Source organism: Thalassophryne amazonica, chromosome 11 (genome assembly GCF_902500255.1).
Source record: "Thalassophryne amazonica chromosome 11, fThaAma1.1, whole genome shotgun sequence".
Classification (NCBI taxonomy): domain Eukaryota; kingdom Metazoa; phylum Chordata; class Actinopteri; order Batrachoidiformes; family Batrachoididae; genus Thalassophryne; species Thalassophryne amazonica.
Window position 1 is genome coordinate 7,803,579 of NC_047113.1, and position 16,041 is coordinate 7,819,619.

General features: G+C 41.8%; 1 protein-coding gene across 1 annotated transcript; it reads left to right on the forward strand.

The window, feature by feature from the left end:
- Positions 1-6: 6 nt before the first annotated feature.
- Positions 7-15,587, forward strand: pdgfrl (platelet-derived growth factor receptor-like). Its single transcript, XM_034181653.1, has 6 exons — positions 7-61; positions 544-817; positions 1,324-1,475; positions 6,050-6,343; positions 7,191-7,327; positions 15,002-15,587. Exons 1-6 carry the CDS (start codon positions 7-9, stop codon positions 15,113-15,115), a joined length of 1,026 nt encoding a protein of 341 aa, XP_034037544.1. The 3' UTR covers positions 15,116-15,587.
- Positions 15,588-16,041: the final 454 nt, after the last annotated feature.

A 16,041-nucleotide genomic window follows, 5' to 3' on the forward strand; every position in this document is an offset into this window, starting at 1 on the left:
CACATCATGAAAATCTGGATTGTCCTTTGTTTGACAATACTCTGCCTGGAGCTCCAAAATGGTAAGTCTGTTGTCATTCCTGTAAACGTCAGTTGGACTAGGTGATCTGAAGGTATCGTCAAAGCATGTGGCTGTGTTGGGAGCAGGGTGTGAAGTGTATTCACAGGCATGGGAATTCCGTGCCCAAGTGGCAGATACGAACACATTATGTATTATATGGGAATTCTACGGAGATTGCATGTTGTTAAAGTTGGTCTAAGAGTTTGAAAAAGTTGCGCAAGAGAGCTTCTTGGAAAATGTTTCTGCAGATCAGCGGAAACAAGGAGCATCTAAGGAATGCAGCAGACATTTCTAGTTAACTACACCACGCTGCTTTCCAAAACGAACCTGTGTCAAGAAAAACAGTGCCCACAGTGAAGAAGAGCAAACTGCTGCCAAAAAATTGGACATTTTCCTTTTTTTGGTCAGTTTTTGTAGCTGCAAGAAACACTGTACTGATTGTAGTCAGATGGTGATAGTGAACATAAGTGTCTGTTTGTCCAGGGGTCTGTCAACAAGGCAAGCGCAAGGAGAACGTAGGCGAGAACCGCATCAGGCCAGGTGGGAAACGGGTGAAGCTGCGTCACCCCAGCCTGAAAGATGGCAGAGGAAGAGGTCAGTCCCTACTTACACTAGTGTTGGATAAGGGCCGCTTCCTGCGGCTAGGCCAAAGCACAACTCTGATGCCTGGGAAGAACATGGAGCTGCGCTGCAAAGGCAGCAACATCGGATGGTCGTACCCGTCCTACCTGGACACATTCAACGACTCGCGGCTCAGGTGATGAAGACAAGCTGTTATTCAATTTATTTAGTTTATATGGTGCCAAATCACAACAAAGCTGCATCAGAGTGCTTCACACAAGTAAGGTCTAACCTTACCAACTCCATAGAACAAGCACACAGGCGACAGTAGTAAGGAAAAACTCCCTCAGATGATATTGAGGAAGAAACCTCAAGCAGACCAGACTCAAAGGGGTGACCTACTGCTTAGGCCATTCTACCAAAAGGGCTTACAATACAGAACACAACAACTGACGAGAGTCCATGCAGGCATCCAGTCCACTGTCGGGGGGGGGGGGGGGTCATCGAACCACTCGTTGGATCAGTTCGTACAGAAAAGTCCATCTCACGGCCACCACATAAATCATCCAATCCAGCACGTGGATCCAGCCACATCTCGGACAGAGAGATGTGGTTGTCATCAGCTGTGAATCATAAATCAAAAGCAATCGAATATGAAAACTTTCATGGATTTGTGATTTTTTTTTTTCTTCCTGCCTCCAGCATAAAGCAGAGTGACAAGTACAGTCAGCTGATCCTGACGTCACCCTCTGCAGCTGACACGGGGCCATACAGTTGTTGGGTGATCATTTGCGATGGAACAGAGTGCGAGAAGGATCACGATCGTGTCTTTGTCTCGTACATCTACTTCACAGGTGACTAAACATGATCGTTACATGCACTGCATGGTCTCTCAGTGCTGGAACACAAGGTCAGTCCCTTAAGTTTTAATTACACACTCAAGTCATTTGGGTTTGAGATCTAAAGATGATCACGAGAACACATTTTGAAATGTCAGCTTTTATTTCTTGGAATTTACATCTTGGTGTGTTACTGGACCACCTGAGGTTTGAGTGAAAAAAAAAATGTTGAAACTGAAAAATAACCAACATTTATTTTCATATTCATATCAGCAACATCGCCCATCTTTTTTTTTTTGTCAGCCTCTTTCAGTCGTTTGCTTCAGGAGTAGTGGGGCAGATATGAGAAATAATTGTGCATTTTATGTTGAAAGCATCAAATTTTGCAGACACTGTTGTGTAATTAGATATCATGCCATAGTTGGAGGTGATTTACTCTGAAGGAAACATATTCAGACATATCGGCGTCACTTGAGGGCTCTCCCTTCAGTCTCGTCTTCAGGACGTGAAATTTATGCTCAGTTGGATTTAGGTTTCACGGTTGACTTGGGCAGTCCAGAACCTTCCACTTCTTCCCCCTGATGAAATCATTTGTTGAGTTGGCAGTGTCATTTAGATCTTGTGGCATGATGAAGTTCCTCCTGAATAATTTGGATGTAGGTCCATCAAAAATGTCCCTGCAGACTTCTGAATTCATTCTGCTGAGGCCATCATGACATCACATCAGTGATCTTTTTCCAGAAGCAGCCATACAAGCCTCATTGTGTGACCTCTATTTCTGCTTTCAAAGTTATCTTTGAATGGTGGTTTGTGATGCCTGTTATGTGCCATGGGGAGCTCATTATGTCACCCATTGTTGTTTTGGGGATTTTTCATCGCAGGTCTCAGTGTTTCTCTCATGAACCGTTTTCCCTGGTGCAAGGTGAGCGTCCGGGTCACCTCCAGCCAGTTTACTGGGGGTCAAAGTCCAGAATGGCTCGTGGACAGGCAGATTATATGGCCATACCAGCACAAGCATGGCATTGCTGCATGGCAGGATGTTGGGTTTGTTCTCGCAGAGCCTGGTTGGTTTTGTGTTGGGCTCAGGTAATGCCTTTGATCCTCCTGAGGGCTCTGGTGTCAAAGCCATCAAGTCTTTCCACCAGGGTGTTGCTCAGTGGCCATGTTTCTGAGCTGCATAGGAGAATGGAGGCATTATAGACCCGGAGCTTAGTGCTCCGACGGATGTGCCAGTGCCGCCACAGAGGTTTCCACAGGGACTACATGATGGTGGCTGCCAGGGCTCGGCGTCAGTTGACGTCTGGCTTGGTTAGACACTATGGAGCCAAGATATTTAAATGTTGATACAAAGTGGACCTGTGTACCATCAAACAGGAAGGGTGGTGGGTCAGGACCATCTTCAACATGCATAAGCTCCGTCTTGGCCCAGCTGATCTTTAAGCCAAGCTTTTTGGCTTCCTTGCTGAACACACAGAGCTTCCAGAAGATGGCCAGCAGTCTCGCTGCACAGTGTTGTTGTCAGTGTACGTTAGGTCGGTTAGGCCAACTTACACCACTGTTGATGGGGAACCACTCAGTCTTTGCCGTTCACATGTACATAACTCTCAGTGCTGCGGAACAGTTGCTTAAAGACTGTGGTGATCTTGGCTGGGACACTGAGGTTCTTAAGTATGTTCCATAATGATCCATCATCGACAGTGTCAAAGGCAGCTTTGAGGTCGAAGGCGATGTAAAGGTGGCGGGCCTTCCAGAACTCCCTGGCCTTTTCTGTTACCAGTCGGAGTGTAGAAATTTGGTCTGTTGTGCATTTATTAGGCATAAAACCAGCTTCTTGTTGGTGGCATCTACTGCACGTGGCAGGTACAACAGGGGTGAGTAAGATGCAGGTGAATAGTTTTCCTGGAATGGAGAGGAGTGTGATGCCTCTGTGGTTGGTGCAGGTCAGCGGGCCTTCGTTCCTCTTCCAGAAGGGTAATATGATACCCCACCTCCAGTCATCAGGCAGCATCTCGGAGACCCAAACATGGTTTAATATTTGTGTGAGTCAGAGGATGATGTTATTGTCCCCAGCGTTCAGCATCTTAGCTGTGACAGTGCACATACCAGGGCCTTTGCTGCCTTAACTTTGGCTGGAGTAACTGGGGTGGTGGTGGTGCATTCTGAATTAATGGTTATGACACTAGAGAGTGTAAGACCTTCCGGAGCAGGTGGGTGGTTCAGGAGTTCGCTCCATCCAGCAACTGTTGCAGTCAGCTTTGTCTGAGAGGATGTTGCACATGCTGTCCTTGACAAGGAAACGGCGCTGGCGCGAGGCTGCTTTCCCTTAGTGGAGTAGGGTGAAGAACTACCGGAGGTCATTGTGACAAGCCCTCTCAAGAGCTGCTGCCTGGTTGCTCCAGACATCTTCCCTATCCTGTCAAATGGCTGCACTGCCGACTGTCGAGGTGGTGATACAGGTCCATTTCTCCTCACACACGCAGCCCACTGGTGGTTAATGATGTTGATGATCCCTTCAGATATCCAGGGCTTCTTAGGGGCAGGTCCCGATTGTTTCCTTGGTAACCTGAAGGACCTCAGATGTGAAGCGTTGCCAGTCCCCTGATATCCCACCAGTGAGTGCAGCAAAGCGATTTGAGAAGGTGCATCTGTATGACTTCATGATCACTGGATCTGGCAAATGGGAGGAGTCCAGCCTGGGTGGGCAGTTGGTGTTTGTCCCTGCCTTGAGCTTCAGCCACAAGTCGGCTATCAAGATACGATGGTCAATATTGCGTAGCTTTGCACCTCTGTAGACATAACAATTGGTGATGGATGATCTCAAGAGGATGGATATGAGGATGTGGTTTAGGCGCTTTTCTTGTTTTTCCGATCACGACTCTACCAGGTCCAGTCATGGATTCACTTCCAAGGGAACCATGTGTCAACAATGCAGATGCTGGTGGCATCTCCACTAGGTGATTTCACTGATTAACTGACTCCACCTGCTGTTAAGTGATGTTAATCAGAATCACCTTTATTGTCATTGCATAGTAAACCAGCACAACAAAATTTGCATGCATCCTCAAAAACAATGTCCGCCCTCACACATAACTTACCCACACACCCGTGAAATCACCTGGTGGAGTGGGTGGTTGCAAAGAAAACCTGCACCCTCTTGACCCTTTCTGGAATCAGTCTGAGACCTCTGGCATACATGGAGTAGTTGTTTGCCGTTATCGTTGGTGGCACTGTCAAGACAAGACCTGTGACAGCCTGGAGGGAATCATCAAGAGCGTCAGCAGAGACAGTGGCGCTGGCGTCCATTAGAACAATGATAATGTTATGAGGGGGAACTGCCTGTATGGTGTTTTGCAGCTGGTCATAAAAAGGGTCCTTTATATCCTCAGGTGTGACATCTGTTGGACTGTATGCCACAATGACTGACATCTTGCCGTGTTGATGTCGTAGGCTGTCTGACAGCAGTCTGTCACTGACTAGCCTTCAGTTGATGACACACTTCATGCATAGATGGATGGCTAGGCCTACGCCATCAGTAATTTAGCTGTCCCTAGACTTGATTGAGTTGTATAAATCATTTACAGTGACAAAATTCAATGCAAGTGTGATCTGTTTTGATGTATGAGATGTATAAAAATTCAGTATGTTAAAGTTGTAACTGACAACATAATATATTCAAAAAGCTAATCACCCAGCAATTGAAAACATCAGTCATGTTCTCACCAAAATGTGATCTCCCTTCAAGTGATGCCTACGTGGAAAACATCTAATTTTTCCAAAATGTCATGCAGATTTCACATTGATGTTGTTACTGGGTTTCAGTGTAACCTCTGATCATTGAATTTTGTTGAAAAAATAAAAAATAAATTCTGAGATCCCTGGTCAGGGGATTGATTGCTAAAAGTACCTTGTCCTTTTCAGTATGGGGTACCTCAAAGTTCTGTTTGAGGTATTGTTCTCGGTTCTGTTCTGTTGTTCTCCATGTTGCACCTTTCCAACAGATTATATTTACTTTTACTTTCACTGTTAAGATGATGACCTGCAGATATAAATGCCTGTTTATGTAGGAAAGATCTCTCATACCGCAAAACTGGAGGCTTTTCTGGAAAACCGAATGGCTTCTAATTTTCTATACTTTAACTCAAAGGATTGAAATAATGGTTATGGACCCTACTACCCTACAGGAGCATCTTTATGATCATTTAACACAGTCACTGGATTAAAGATTTTTTTTTATATCTTTTGATCTGTATATTAGAGAGGTGGCCAAAGCTGCTCATTTTCATTTGCAGAACATTGCAAAAATTATACCTGCCCTCTCCATGTCAGATACCAAAACACTGACTTGTGCTTTTGTGTTCTCCAGAATTTTACAGCTTTTAACGTGTTTGTATAGTTAGTTGTTTGGATTAGTCTATTATTATATTTAACTTTTTCTTGTGTAATACTTTTTTTTGTATTTTGATGATGTAAAGCACTTTGAAATGTATCAACACTAAAGTGCTATTCAAATAAAGTTATTAGATTGCAACTCTTCATCAAAACCAAATGTGGTCATAAACTGTTTATTTCACATCACTTTCTCTAACCAGACAAGGACAACCTCTTCGTCCCCTCTACCATTCACTTTGAGATCGTGTACCTGCACCCAGACAGGCCTGCTGTTGTGCCCTGTCGTGTGACTGACCCACAAGCCAAAGTGTCCCTCCACAGAGAAGTCCCACCAGAGGAGATCCTAGCAAATGGTACTCTGGTGACCTATGATCCCACCAAGGGATTTGTCCTGCAAAGTCCTGATCCAGAACATCAGGGTGTCTTCTACTGCAAAGCCATGTCCAGGAGCACCCCTCAAATCTCCACAAAATACCAGCTGCTCTATGTGGAGGGTAGGGGGCCGGCAACCACACAACACCATAACAACCACAGAGTTAATCTCAATAAACAAGACAGAAACACACAATGTTGTTGTTTGTTACTTATTAGACAAGTTTCTATGCTTATCTGTTAAAAAGGACCTACACAGTCTAGCTTTCAGGTTCACTGGAGCAATTGTGAGGTATTCCTCAAAGTTGTCACTTAATCAAAATCATCATGCTAGTAATTTGTTCATCAGCTTCCAGGAAAAAAGTTGCATGTCAGTTGTTAAAAATCTGCTCCTCATGGGTGTTTGTGATTTGAAACAGAAATGGGGCCTGCATTTTGCAAATGGGGAAATTATGTGTAAAAATTGTGTAGCTCATGCAAAATTAAAATATTAGGGTCTATTTTACCATCAGATGGAGGAAGATCAGACTAATGGATGGTAAATGGACTGCATCTGTACAGCGCTTTCCCATCTGCATCAGACGCTCAAAGCGCTTCAAAAATAATGCTACACATTCACCCCGATGTGAGGCTGCTGCCATGCAAGGCGCTCACTACACACCGGGTGCAACTTGGGGATTAAGGACCTTGGCCCAAGGGCCTTTCTGGTCAGGTTTGGATTTGAGCCGAGGATCCTCTGGTCTCAAGCCCAACGCTTAACCACTAGACCATCACCTCCCCAAAACGGTTTAAAAAAAAAAGTAGTTCTGTCATTTTGGCAAATTTCCATCAGGAATGTGGACATTTTGCAATACATTTGTGAAAGTACTGACAATTTGATCTGTGATAATGTGAGGTGCCTTCCAGAGGCACCCCAGTTAAAATATTAAAGAGTGAAAATCGATTAAACTCATTGCTGTGTCTTCAAAGTTCCGACTGGGCCGCCATTTGTGAGCCTGGAAGCATCTTCAGATTCTGTGAGAGGAGGCGACAACATCAATGTGACCTGCACTGTGCTTGGGGAGCCAGAGGTGGATGTAAAATTCATCTGGTCTTATCCTGGTCAGGTATGGGAAGGCTTCAAAACAGACCGATAATGAACCTAACATGTTTCTTTGACTTCTATTTCAATGCAGACAGTATGAACACAAGATATTTTGTGTTTTGTCTGGTCAACATCATTTCATTTGTTAATATATGAGGGTGATTGAGATGTTTAAATCAAATCAAATCAACTTTATATAGTGCCAAATCACAACAAACAGTTGCCCCAAGGCGCTTTATATTGTAAGGCAAGGCCATACAATAATTACGGAAAAACCAACGGTCAAAACGACCCCCTGTGAGCAAGCACTTGGCGACAGTGGGAAGGAAAAACTCCCTTTTAACAGGAAGAAACCTCCAGCAGAACCAGGCTCAGGGAGGGGCAGTCTTCTGCTGGGACTGGTTGGGGCTGAGGGAGAGAACCAAGAAAAAGACATGCTGTGGAGGGGAGCAGAGATCAATCACTAATGATTAAATGCAGAGTGGTGCATACAGAGCAAAAACACTCAGTGCATCATGGGAACCCCCCAGCAGTCTAAGTCTATAGCAGCATAACTAAGGGATGGTTCAGGGTCACCTGATCCAGCCCTAACTATAAGCTTTAGCAAAAAGGAAAGTTTTAAGCCTAATCTTAAAAGTAGAGAGGGTGTCTGTCTCCCTGATCTGAATTGGGAGCTGGTTCCACAGGAGAGGAGCCTGAAAGCTGAAGGCTCTGCCTCCCATTCTACTCTTACAAACCCTAGGAACTACAAGTAAGCCTGCAGTCTGAGAGCGAAGCGCTCTATTGGGGTGATATGGTACTATGAGGTCCCTAAGATAAGATGAGACCTGATTATTCAAAACCTTATAAGTAAGAAGAAGAATTTTAAATTCTATTCTAGAATTAACAGGAAGCCAATGAAGAGAGGCCAATATGGGTGAGATATGCTCTCTCCTTCTAGTCCCCGTCAGTACTCTAGCTGCAGCATTTTGAATTAACTGAAGGCTTTTCAGGGAACTTTTAGGACAACCTGATAATAATGAATTACAATAGTCCAGCCTAGAGGAAATAAATGCATGAATTAGTTTTTCAGCATCACTCTGAGACAAGACCTTTCTAATTTTAGAGATATTGCGCAAATGCAAAAAAGCAGTCCTACATATGTTTAATATGCGCATTGAAGGACATATCCTGATCAAAAATGACTCCAAGATTTCTCACAGTATTACTAGAGGTCAGGGTAATGCCACCCAGAGTAAGGATCTGGTTAGACACCATGTTTCTAAGATTTGTGGGGCCAAGTACAATAACTTCAGTTTTATCTGAGTTTAAAAGCAGGAAATTAGAGGTCATCCATGTCTTTATGTCTGTAAGACAATCCTGCAGTTTAGCTAATTGGTGTGTGTCCTCTGGCTTCATGGATAGATAAAGCTGGGTATCATCTGCGTAACAATGAAAATTTAAGCAATACCGTCTAATAATACTGCCTAAGGGAAACATGTATAAAGTGAATAAAATTGGTCCTAGCACAGAACCTTGTAGAACTCCATAATTAACCTTAGTCTGAAGAAGATTCCCCATTTACATGAACAAATTGTAATCTATTAGATAAATATGATTCAAACCACTGCAGCGCAGTGCCTTTAATACCTATGGCATGCTCTAATCTCTGTAATAAAAGTTTATGGTCAACAGTATCAAAAGCAGCACTGAGGTCTAACAGAACAAGCACAGAGATGAGTCCACTGTCTGAGGCCATAAGAAGATCATTTGTAACCTTCACTAATGCTGTTTCTGTACTATGATGGATTCTAAAACCTGACAAACTCTTCAAATAGACCATTCCTCTGCAGATGATCAGTTAGCTGTTTTACAACTACCCTTTCAAGAATTTTTGAGAGAAAAGGAAGGTTGGAGATTGGCCTATAATTAGCTAAGATAGCTGGGTCAAGTGATGGCTTTTTAAGTAATGGTTTAATTACTGCCACCTTAAAAGCCTGTGGTACATAGCCAACTAATAAAGATAGATTGATCATATTTAAGATCGAAGCATTAATTAATGGTAGGGCTTCCTTGAGCAGCCTGGTAGGAATGGGGTCTAATATACATGTTGATGGTTTGGATGAAGTAACTAATGAAAATAACTCAGAACAATCTGAGAGAAAGAGTCTAACCAAATACCGGCATCACTGAAAGCAGCCAAAGAGAACGATATGTCTTTGGGATGGTTATGAGTAATTTTTTCTCTAATAGTTAAAATTTTATTAGCAAAGAAAGTCATGAAGTCATTACTAGTTAAAGTTAAAGGAATACTCGGCTCAATAGAGCTCTGACTCTTTGTCAGCCTGGCTACAGTGCTGAAAAGAAACCTGGGGTTGTTCTTATTTTCTTCAATTAGTGATGAGTAGTAAGAGACTGTAGTTTAGAGACTGACCCAGAAAAAGTAGGGAGAGGTTCTCCATCTTTTGAATTCTGAGAACCCAACATTTCTCAAGAATGTTTTCATTCACTGGGTGCAATGTTGAGAAATGTTGGTTTCTCAGAAGATGCACAACCACACCCTACTTTTTCTGGGTCAGGCTCAAAGTTCTTGCATTTAATCATGCAAAAGAATCCAAGACAAATTTGAGACAGGGCAATTTATTCTAAATATAAGAATTACATAACTTTTACAACCAGTTTTCTCGAGAAACATTCTTGTTTCTTGAGAAAAATTAGGGAATGGCTACATGAACATTTACAAGTCACTGAGTATTTCTTGGACTTGACTTCCATCAATTATTCAGAAACCAAACCATATGGTACTGTATGGTTAGGGTTAGTGACCATGTTGGCAGGAAACTGAGGGAAGCCACCAACTGAAAGAAGTTTTGGGTTTCTGTGGATGTGACTGGAGTAAGGGTAAGGGTCATATCTGACTGGGCGCGAGTGCTGGAGAGCAGATGGAGATGCGAATTAGTGACTAAACACACGAATGAGCGATAGCATCGCAGTTGGTATCTCACTGAAGTGGCCAGTTGCAGCTGAAGACGAATGACACATTTGCACACATGTTCAGCTCTTATTATCCTGCTATTATCCATGTGCATAGACTGTGGAAATTCCCCCACTGTTACCAATAATTGCAAAATAAAAGTAAAATAATACAATCATAATAAAAATAATAATAATAAAAGCCTACAGAGCACTCACTGATTTGCAGAATGATGTCTCTGCTGCATCCAGTGTCCTATCTTCCATGTCCAGTATATAATTAATCCATGTTCTATATCCACTTACTGTAATTAAGGGTCACGTTGGCTCCAAGATCCGCACACAGTGATCATTCACGTGCTGGAACAGCATTTTCTCTGTAAGCCAAGTGGCCTATGTGTACATGTATGCGTGTGTGCGTACGTATTTTTTGATCGTTTTAGTTCCCTTGGGGGCAATTCAGGTGCAGTCAGCAGTAAAAATTGCATTCCTGAAAACACATCATACAAGTTCATAAAAACACAGCAGAATAAATATACAAAACAAAAACCAAGAAATAAGGTGCAAGTCAGTGTAGACTTAAGTGCAACAGTGAGTCCTTAGGTGTTATTTAGGAGAGCAATGGCTGTGGGAATAAAACAGTTTTTTAGTCTGTTGGTTCTGCATCTGGGCATTACCAGGCGTCTGCCCGAGGCCAGAAACTTAAATTGTGAGTGCAGAGGGTGTGCCGAATCGGCCATAATATTCCTGGCTTTTGACACAACTCTTGTTTAAAAAGGTCCATGATGTCCGTGCACTGAGTTCCCATAATTTTACCACATTCCTTGACAATATTACAAAGACGGTTGCGATTCTTAAGGTTCAATAAGTTGAGCCAACACAGGAAGGAAAAGGTTAACACAGACTCCACAAAGCAACTGTAGAACATTTTCATGAAGACACCACCAATTATGTTGTAATTCCTAGGTTTTCGCAGAAAGTGCATTCTTTGATGCGCCTTACTGCACACTGCATTAACCTGCAATTCAAAAGATAATTTGTCAATTTGGGTGCCCAGATACTTATAATTCTCAACATCTATGGGCTTCCCATCAATGGACATTTGATTCAGAACAGGTGGTGTTTTCCTGAAATCAATGTGCATTTCTTTAGTTTTGTCCACATTTATATATAGAGAGGATGAATGGCACCACTCTAAAAAGTCCAGCAAGACCAAGCTTTGGTCTGTGGAGTCATCACCGTGCAGAAGGGACAGGATAACTGAATCATCTGCATATTTTATGATGTGATGATTATCATGTTGGCTTTGACAGAGATTAGTATAAAGAACAAACAACAAAGGAGATAAAATGCAGCCCTGAGGGACTCCAGTGGATGATACAACAGCATCGGAGAGAGTTTCATTAACTCCGACTCTCTGCGATCTGTTTGTTAAAAAGTCAATAATCCATAAAATTAGGCCAACATCAATGTTCATGTCTCTTAATCGCTCTGCCAATACATGTGGTTGTATGCAGTTAAAAGCGGAGGAGAAATCAATAAACAACATCCAAATAAAGGTATTTGCACCTTCAAGATGCTGCAAAGCCAGATTAAGTAGAGTGGAGATCGCATCATCCATGCCCTTCCAGATCTGTATGCGAACTGGAGTGGGTCTAACACTCCCTGTGTTTGTCTTAAAAGCTCCTCTTTAACAATTTTCTCAGAAGTCTTCATAACGAGAGATGTTAGTGCTATAGGCCTGTAATCGTTCGGTTCTTTAGGTGACTTGTTTTTTGGTATTGGAACAATTGTTGAGGATTTCCAAAGGGAGGGTACTCTACGAAATTCCACTTAACAAGAAAAGATGTGGCAGAATATATCAGCCAATTGCTCTGCACAGTTTTTAAGTACCCTTCCCCCAATACCATCAGGCCCTGGTGCTTAAGGACCACACCTCTATCAATGGATAAGTTAATATTACTGGGCTCATCATTCTGAAGGACACACAATTTATGATTAAAATTCAGGACATTAAATCGATTATAAAAGTATTCACTTCATTTGCAAAGACCACATCTGAAGGAAACAAGTTAGTGCTCAGAACACCAGAGCTTGATTTTGATTCCATTCCTAACAGATTTCATTCCCTTCCGAGATGAACGTAGACTTCCAGAAGTAAAAAAGGCTTTGCACTTTGTTCTTGTGGTCATTTCTAGCTCTTCTAATATTTCTTTTGACTTCTTTCTGCATTATGTGATACATAGACATATCCCCTCCTTCAAAGCATTTATTTCTCCATTATTGAGTCTCTAACATCTTTAGAGAACCAAAATTTGTTGTTTCAGAAGGAACGAAATGATCTGCGAGGGATAGTTATGTTTTCACAAAACGAGATGTAGGCAGACAGTTTCAGTAAGTTCGTCAAGATCTTTGCAACTGTCTTTAAAAACATCCCAATCTGTGCAATCAAGGCACTCCTGGAGGCACTGAATGGAATCTGCGTTCCACACAGGCGCTGTGCATCTCTCTGCTTTGACTCTCTTAAAGAGAGGTTGGTAATAGGGCACAAGGTGAATGACATTATGGTCGGACGACCCTAGTGGCGCTCTGCGGAAGGATCTATATGCGCCTTTGATTGATCCATGTTAAAACGTACCTTTTAACATGGACAAACTGGGTAGAGCCGACATTTGTCATTTGGTATGCTTATGTATTTTGGGCTAAGGATGAATGTCATGAGAACGGAAAGTTGATAGGACTAATATTTTGGGAGAAATTACAGATATTACATAACAGTGAACAGTGGATATTGATACCTATATTCTGGACTCACACACCATTCCAAATCATTATAGAAAGTTTGCATAATTTATTACTAACCTTGAAAAATGTAAGCTACCTATTTTATAAACACTACCCAATGTAGAGCCCGTGGATCCCCACAGGCAACAAGCTAGTCGAGTCAATGATAAACAGAGGTGTTTGGTGAAGTCAATACTCTTTGCATGAGAATCAATGTCCAAGTCTTTGGGTCCTGCTAGTTCCTGTCTTACGGTACTGTTGTGAGATTTGGGCACTAATCAGTTACCTAAATAAACAACACTGATGATGTCTTTGGTAACAGTCCCCATTCAGAAGATCCTTTGACAGACTTTGTGTCAAACAGTTTAGACTGAGATAAGGATTATCACTTGCATTGTGAGAGAATATCAGTGACACTTTTGGCCATGTGCCATCTTTCTCTGGGCATGACCCAAGAATCTGGTATCTCACTCTTGACAACCCAGCAGATAGCGAAGGCCAAAGCAACACCCACATTTTACTTGGCTGGGGCAGATCAATAGTTACTTTGTAGAGGTGGGGCTGGTTGTATACCTGGTCTACCCAATGTGGTGCTGCAGTGTGGTGGAAGCAGTGATGCACAGCAAGATTACATGCTTCCAGACCTGACCTGTAAAAAAGACTAATCTGCAATTAAAAAGTGCAATAATAAAAATATATAGGGGACAATCTTTATGGAATTAGCAGATAAGCAGTTCCAAGGGACAGATCTTCTCACAAGACCATGGTATACAAAAAATAATAATAATATTAGTCCCATCAACCTTCCGTTCTTACGGCATTCATCCTTGGCCCAAAATACATAAGCATACCAAATGGCAAGTTTCAGCTCTCCCCAGTTTGTCCGTGTTCAAAGGTACGCACGCACGCATGCACACGCATACATGTACACATAGGCTACTTGGCTTTTAATATATAGATGATTTACTTGCCCCCTGATGGAATGTCCGACCTCAACACTTTAAACAAATCAAAACAAAACATTCACAATGACGTCAATGTTTCACAAAAGAGGCTACTCCTGAAGACATGCACACACAGATTGACATGTACATATTTCAAGTAGTTCATAAAACATTCCTTCCAGTATTGTTTCTGTATGAAAATATTGCTTTTTTGTCCAAAAAATTAATGATTCATTATCAATACAAGGATGTTTCGTTCATCTCGTCAAAGCTTTAGTTACTGATTCGTTCAGATATCTTTGCACCCGTTGACCTTCGTTCAATATGTCGGACTTCAGAGATTGAAAGAAAAAGTCAAACGAAACGCTAATGTTATGAAAACTATGCAAATAACCAAGAATGAAAGCAAAACAAAATACGGAAGAATTGAGGTTGTTGGTGGTATTCATTCAAATTTTTCAACAGTTTAAAAATTCTGATGAAGTGCCAGCTGCAGGAATGAAGCCGGACAAAGGTTAAATGAATGCCTCCATAAGTCAACAAAAGTCCAGATTTTTTTGTTTCGTTTGGGCTTCGTTGTCCTTCGTTAGTGTCAGCTTTATGTACATGTGATTTTTTTTATTTTAATAAATTAGCAAAAAAAAAAAGAAAACTTTATGTTGTCATTATGGGGGTGTTGTGAGTAGAGGTTTGAGGGGGAAAATTAATTTACTCCATTTTGGAAAAAGGTTGTAACATAAATGTGGACAAAAGCGAAGTGCTGTGAATACTTTTCGGAGGCGCTGTAAATCACCAAGACTTGAGACTTATTTCTTTATAACTTTGTGAACACCAATAAAAGAATTCTGGATATTTACAACTTTACCACATTGGAAGGGATTCAGTGATATCAAGGTTTTTTTTTTATGTAGTTGCTGACAAAATGTTTAAGGTCACTGATCAAATATTTATTTTTCCTTTCATCGATTCTAATTCTCACTAATAACAAAGTTGGTATTACCTTGTCTATATTTTAGGACTTTCGCCCTGTTCACATTCAGACTTCCTGGAGGCTGGTCAATAGAGGTGTGGGACACATCATGCGGATCTCCCAGAGCATCATGTCTGTAGAAGACATGGAGACCATTTGACTTTGGAAATTATATCTGTAAAGCAAAGAACCAGCATGGTGAAACCACTTTGACAACATCCATCCTCTCCATCTAATCCCAGCACTGCCATCTGTGTTAATTTTGTTTGTTGTGGGAGTGTGATTGTCACGCAACATACCGTGTCACCGACCGAACGGTCCCCTGCCTTCACTATGCATGCGTCATTAGCCGCGGTTCACGATTATCGCCTCGTTCCTGCTTCAAACTGCACCCCAGTCATCATCTATCTCAGTGGCAGATATCTGAAGCTTTTGTACAACAATCATTTCCACATAATTTCAGCATTATTTCATCATAAAAGAGAGGAAACTATCAGGGCGCCACGGCTGTGAGCTGATGCGTTCACTGCATGTCCGTCATTTCAAAGTGTCACAGAGTATTGAATTGTTTCTGCTTAAAACTGCCTCGTTTCTACTTCAAACTAACTTTAGAATGATTTAAAAGGCTTTACCTTGTCATCTGATGGTTAATAATCCCATTAATCCATTTGACCACTTTGGATGAAGAGACTCAGTCTCAGATGAGCTGCTGAGCTACGAAATGATGCATGTGCAGTGGAGGCAGGGCGGAGCGTTCGGTCTGCGACACCGGCACGACCTGGACTTCCAGATGAAATCAGCATATAAATAAAGACATGTACTTTATTTAGATTGTAGACCGTTGCCATAATAAAGATTTACTAAATATCTAAATTGTGAATTTTTTTTTTTTAAATGCAAATTGAAACTAAAGTAAGCATTTTAAGAAGCCAATTTCATCAAAACCAATAGGCCATTGAAATGTACTAAAGTACATTAAAAACACAAAGCTCAAACAAAGGTTGTTTGTGATGGGCAATTACACCACAGGTACTAAATATTATTATACAGAGATGTTTAGGTCATTGTGAGGGAATGTCAGTGACA